The sequence below is a fragment of the Octopus bimaculoides genome, chromosome 5 (assembly GCF_001194135.2).
Source record: "Octopus bimaculoides isolate UCB-OBI-ISO-001 chromosome 5, ASM119413v2, whole genome shotgun sequence".
Taxonomy (NCBI): domain Eukaryota; kingdom Metazoa; phylum Mollusca; class Cephalopoda; order Octopoda; family Octopodidae; genus Octopus; species Octopus bimaculoides.
The window spans coordinates 109,824,444-109,831,058 of record NC_068985.1 but is presented as its reverse complement, the minus strand read 5'-3'; the positions used below and the strand labels follow the sequence as shown (position 1 = coordinate 109,831,058).

The following is a 6,615-nucleotide window of genomic DNA, read 5'->3' as shown; positions in this document are numbered from 1 at the left end:
ATATATATATATATATATATATATATATATATATATAGAGAGAGAGAGAGAGAGAGAGAGAGGGGGAGGGAGAGAGAGAGGGAGAGAGAGAGAAACAGACAGCTAGGGAGAAAGAGAAAAGAGTGAGAAATTGTTAGGTATGTTAATGCAATAGATAGTTATAAATTATTGTTATCCATTTCCAGCTCACCTTAAGAGTAACTTCCGGTTTTCGCAATCTGAAGTCTTCTTCTATGACACAATACTGATTAGTCTCCTTCACGAAAGTTACGGCAGTCAAATGGATACCACAGTGATCAACCAAAGTATTGTAGTAATCATTAAATGAAAGCAGTAATTCAGCAACTCCAGCTGTAAAAGAGGACAAGAGTCAGTATTCTGCTGACTATTTTCAGATTAACGCTCAGTCACCATTTCATGCAGATTTAGAGAGACGGGATGACCGCAGCCGAAATGCAGTTGATCGTTGGGCTGTTCAATCGGGTGTGATCCAAGTGATACAAGAAAGAAGTATTGTGAATACTTACCTGATTTAGGCTGAACAGTGCAGTTGATCTTGCTTTTGTTTATCTCATTTGCTTTGACACCAGTATAGAAGACAGAAATGGCGGAAATGCTGCCACCAACGTTTCGAACTTCATTTGAAGTGTTTTGCATCTTCACCTTGACAAGGACATCACAACCGAACATGGTATCAAAATCGACGTCTAATTCGAATTTCATGTCCTGTGTGTCAAAAGATATGTATATATGTAAATATATATTATGATAAGATATACATATGTATATATTTTTATACGTATATGTTTACGAACATACACTCCATATATGTTACATATATGTTATATATATATATATATATATATATATATATATATATATGTATGTATGTATGTGTGTGTGAGTGTGTGTGTGTGTGGTAATTATGTGTATGTAAATACGTATATATAAATATATACATACATACATACATCCCATACATAAACCCACACACATACACGCACACACATATGTATATAATGACACGAATGCCGTAATATACATGTACGAGGGGTACTTGAAAGTTCATGGTTTTGGGAAAAGAAAATACAGAAGGATAAGATAATCATGGCTTTATTCAACGTAATCCCCTCTCAGATTTACACATTTATTGCAGTGATTCTTCAGTTTTTCTAAGCTCTCTAAAAGAACTCGGAAGGCTGACTTCCAGCCAGGACTTTTCAGCACTCTTTTGTAATGAGATGTTCCAAACAACCTTAATCCTTTTGCTACTTCAAACTTAATCTATACCTCAACACTGCAATGACTACTGCCTCATTGCAACCGCCTAATACACATTCACATATCATGCATGATCCGTCAATTCAGTCGATCGGTCAAGGAGCTACCAGTTTTATGCTATACGTTCATGGCAGTATATGTGCTTCATTCCTGATTTACTTGGAAGGTCTAGACTTAAACTATACTCTTAGACTTGTCCTTTCTTCCACATCCTCCATGTAACAAAACTCCTGTTAACACACATTCACATATCATGCATGATCCGTCAATTCAACCGATCGGTCAAGGAGCTACCAGTTTTATGCTATATGTTCATGGCAGTATATATGCTTCATTCCTGATTTACTTGGAAGGTCTAGACTTAAACTATACTCTTAGACTTGTCTCTTCTTCCACATCCTCCATGTAACAAAACTCCTGTCTCCGAATCCACCAAGTGGTTGACTCATAGTTATGCCGAAGTTGTTCAAACATGAAGGAAGGACTAGAACATTTGGCAAAAACTTAGGAAACTCCACCCATCACAAACATTAGGTGAGCATTTATCCACTCGAACTGCAAAATGTCACTTAGTGCATATTACAGCCGTTTAAGCTATCCCACCTTTCAAATTGCAATCGATAGTTTTGGCTCTTATCCAAAAGTATTTCCTCCAACTTTGAAAAATGCTCTCTCCTTCCACTTAACAACTTTGGTTGTGGGGCCTTTGCCCTAGTAGAAATAAAAATTTCCAAACACTCATCAAATTTCTATGAAAGTTATTCCCTTCTGAACTTTTAAGACCAACGCCTTGAATACCTATAGTGAAAGTACATTCTGTTACTTCAAAACAAGCGAAGTCACAAGTCCTGACGACGCTCCCTTGTTTTACTTTTAACAGAATCATTACGCCGTTTCTGACGCTTAATGTTTTTAACGGAATCATTGTTTTGCTTTTAACGGAATCATTGCACTACTGAGTGAATCCCCACATTTCTAAACACCTCATTGCTTTTCTCTGTACAATGATCTGCAGAGTATGCTCCATTTCCAAGAAAGTTACCCACTTTAATTCTGCATATAATCGTCCTATCGAATCAATTCTAATATATTTAAAGAAATATAATCAGTCTTTAACAACGACTTCCTCTACTACTTTGAATATCTCTCTTTAATGACTACTAGGAAGATTTCTGTGAAACCAAATCCTCTGGTAGTCTACAGTCTTCAGTCACTCCCCAGTGGGCTCTCACTCTGGAGAAATTTTGTGCAAGTAATGTTGTCGTGCTTGACATTATCAAAGCTTTTCACCATTTTTAGCTTGCGAATTTCCAACCGAAATGTTTCATGACATAACAACGTATTACCAGATTGTCTGTTGACAATCAAGCTTTCCGATCAATAAAAACTAACAGTTATTAAAATTCTTAGAACTGTCTACTATGACTAAGTGAACGAGAGTTTTTGAAAATTAAGTTGTTTTGCTCACAGATGGAACAAAACTGATATGGAGTAGCTGATCCCTGGACTCGTATGTATATCTATATTATATGATAGCTTATTTACTCAGATATTTTGACTTTATGTTACTTATTGTTATTTGTACAGTGGCTTGGTATGTTGGTCTAAGCTATGTTTGTTGCTTAGATTGAATCTGTGAATCTGTGACAATCATCGCCTAATTACTTACCTCAGGACCTTGCTTGTAGGCAGCAGTACGGACAGCTGCAGTATTGACAGCGCGGAATACCGCTGCACGTTCGGCTGCAGAACCTGAATGTTGAAACAAATTAAAACTTTTAAGAGTTTGCTTGATATCTCGTGTTTACAATCATGCAGTATGCTACATAAAGAGAAATCAGGTAATGCTGTTATGTAATATCTTAAGATGAATCACAAAGCGGAGAAATCTTATAAAAATACAGAATGTTATAAGATGTCTTTGCTCTTGAATAAGTTGCAACTCATCGACAAACCTCTGCGCTGAAGAGAAACAGAATAATCAGCATTCGGACATACACACATTTTAAAATCTACATTGTCCCTGTACATTAATGATTATCATTAAATGTACTTTCTACCAGTGTGGGTGCTAAGGTGGAGAAATTATCTCATCGAGTTAACAAAACGAGTAAAAACGAATGCAATAATTTTACACCTATCTACGTCTAAGTTGACTGCAACACTATATGATACTCATTTACTGCTCAGAGATCTGGACATCGAATATTGTACATATTTAAAGCGTTAGCTATTCCATTGTAATAACTAGATCCAACAGGTTCTGGGTTCATTCCCACTTCGTGACACCTTGGGCAAGTGTCTTCTACTATAGCCTCAGGCCGAGTGGATTTGGTAGACGGAAACTGAAAGAAGCCCGTCGTATATATGTATATTTATATATATATATGTATGTGTGTATATGTTTGTGTGTCTGTGTTTGTCCCCCCAACATCGCTTGACAACCGATGCTGGTGTGTTTACATCCCCGTAACTTAGCGCCGTTTTGCTGCACTGTTATTCCTGATAGCCTCCTCCAATATGTGGCACTTGGTGAAGAATGGGGTTTGATGTAGCTACCATCATTTGCACCTGGTCCTCTCGACAGGAAGAGGTCCAGCTTATATATAATGTATAGTTGACGTAATCGTATTGATTGTAGTAATGAGGTGTATGGTTAGTAACCCTGTAGCTGGTATAAACCAATCTGTAGTGGTATAACCCAGTCAGTAGTGGTATAACCCAATTCGTATTTCATCTTGAATGCCAGAACTGAAGAAGATTAAGCATTCTTACCTTCTGCACATTTATATTCACAAGTGACGTCATTCCTTTCGTTCTTCAGCACACTCTTGGTACTGATCTTTTTACCAATTCTGGGCAGATAAAAAGAGAAATATAGAAAGAAAGAGAAACCAATGCTTCTTGTAATGTTATATAATTCAAATTGCCTCAAGGGAGAAAGAAACATAGAGCTCAAACGTACAATAAATGCTACCATGCGTAATTCGTACAAGTACTGCTATATGCACTTTATACTGTTTAATCAAAATTAGGATCGTATAGGTGGATAGAAATATAATTGTGAAAAAATCGTTTAGTCGATGCAGCAAACGTCCAGAAAAGGTCTGACGTCAACTACCTGTAGATATTTGGTATTTGAGTACGGATGTTTATAGATTAAGTATCATAATTACTTTTAACGTAGCACTTCTTAGTTTGAGCTACTCTACCGAGTTGCAAGAGAAATATTTCTTATTCAGAGTTACAGAAAGCTATCAAGGCGAGAAATGGTCAAATCTTATTTATACTCATGTGTAAGTATTTAAGTCGAATTTCTACAAAATTGGTGAAAAATCGCCCAACAAGAAAGTTTACTTCAAACTTTCTGGTACTATATTGAATTCAGTCTTATCAAGAATAAAACGCATCCGCTTGGCTCTTCGTTCGATATTTAAAGAATTCAAAACAAGGCTTGGGCAAGATAACGGACGAAATGTAAACTGATGTTTAAATAAAATAATAATGGCAAGAGAAATAGGAATACATACTCGCCATTCTGTATATAACTCTTGTAATTTCCGTCAGCCGTTTTGATCCAGCTAACCTTATCTGCGTTCACTTCGGCGAAGATGAATGGAGCATCGTACAAAGCAGTTGTGTCTCCAATCTTAATTGCTTTCACTGGACAGGGACCGCAACAGTAAATTCCTGAAATCACAACATGGGTATGTTATACATGCAAGTATAGAAAGAATATAAAAAGGAGGAAGAGGCTCAAGAGCAGTAGAAATGACATTTGAATGTCATAGGGCATCACTCAGGCCAAATCTGTTAAACAACTACAGCAAATATAAATACTACAATCAATTGCTCAAAATGGAAGAGAATAATATCCTACGAGTTGATTATGAATTGATCAAACAGTACTCGCTTCATGGTGAGTACCTATGTGAACTCTGAATTTCAGGGTTAGAGCACTTCAAAAAACATTTCGAACTCTGATATATGACTACAAGTTGTAAATTTGCTGGCGTGCGAAAAGCTTGATCCAGCCGAAATTTATTTGATAAGTAGCAAAGAGTAACATCGTACAAATCATGAGCATATATCGAATATGGTGTTTTCCTGATGAACAAAGGTGAAATACTGGAGAAATGGGCTTTAGAAACGGTTGCATAATAAAGCCTACTTGTTAACTAATGGAAATTTGTAATCGAGTATGAATGAATTGATGACTAGGTAATGAATTTGTGTTGAACCACCAATAAAAGTTACTATACAAAAGGAAACAAAATTATTACAGCAACACTAAGGAACTTGTTAACAGTGACATCATACACAATGGCCCAATGGTTAGGGCAGCGGACTTGCGGTCATAGTAACGCGGTTTCGATTCCCAGACCGGGCATTGTGAGTGTTTATTGAGCGAAAACACCTAAAGCTCCACGAGGCTCCGGCAAGGGATGGTGGCGAACCCTGCTGTACCCTTTCACCACAACTTTCTCTCACTCTTACTTCCTGTTTTTGTTGTACCTGTATTTCAAAGGGCCAGCCTTGTCACACTGTGTCACGCTGAATATCCCCGAGAACTACGTTAAGGGTACACGTGTCTGTGCAGTACTCAGCCACTTGGACGTTAATTTCACGAGTGGGCTGTTCCGTTGATCGGATCAACTGGAAGCCTCAACGTCGTGAGCGACGGAGTGCCAACAACAACAATATACATAATGACGACACCAACAAAAATGCAAATTGATGAACAAGCTTCTACTTATTAAATATGGCAACCAAAACTCAAATTACACCTCAGCTCTCTCTTAGAAAAAACTGCATTGGATAATGTAGGTAGACTTGGGGTTTTCTACACATAGGAAATAGGTGAGATGATCATTTGAGTGAAATGCATTTGATTATAGATCTACTTGATCAGGGCTGACTTGTGCTCAACAATAACAGCGATGACGAAGATGATAAGAAGAAAAGGGATGTGGTATAGAGAAAAAAACTTACCGTCACTGGTTTCTTGAGGAGTGGCATCACAGGCCTGCCAGCCACCGTAGCCGTCCTTCAAGTCAGGACGAGCCATATGAGCCTCATTCCATACATGGAAGTTCCTGAATAACAATTGTTTTGTTTTTGGTTAATAACACCAAGAGAGAGTGAGAGAAAAAAAGAGAGGGGGGGGGGGAGAAACAGAGGAAGAAGAAAGACGAGAGAGATAAAAAAAAGAGAAAAAGAAGGGTGAAAAGAAACAGAAAAGAGATCGGAAAATATAAAGAAGATTGTGATGAGAGAATGATACTGTATAACAAAGGTTCTGAGAGGAAGAGAGAGAGAGATAGAGAGAGAGAG

The 6,615-nt window shown here is 37.5% G+C and overlaps 1 protein-coding gene across 1 annotated transcript in view; it reads right to left on the bottom strand.

Annotated features, from left to right (window-relative positions):
- Positions 1-127: 127 nt before the first annotated feature.
- The window catches only part of LOC106877427 (hemocyte protein-glutamine gamma-glutamyltransferase), a 95,864-nt gene continuing 89,376 nt past the window's right edge, over positions 128-6,615 (bottom strand). The window contains exons 9-14 of the mRNA XM_052968101.1: positions 6,274-6,396; positions 4,812-4,971; positions 4,057-4,136; positions 2,951-3,033; positions 528-726; positions 128-351 (exon numbers count right to left, since the gene is read on the bottom strand). Of these exons, the coding sequence (XP_052824061.1) occupies positions 143-351; positions 528-726; positions 2,951-3,033; positions 4,057-4,136; positions 4,812-4,971; positions 6,274-6,396 (854 nt within the window). The 3' untranslated portion in view covers positions 128-142. The remainder of the gene's footprint in view (positions 352-527; positions 727-2,950; positions 3,034-4,056; positions 4,137-4,811; positions 4,972-6,273; positions 6,397-6,615) is intronic.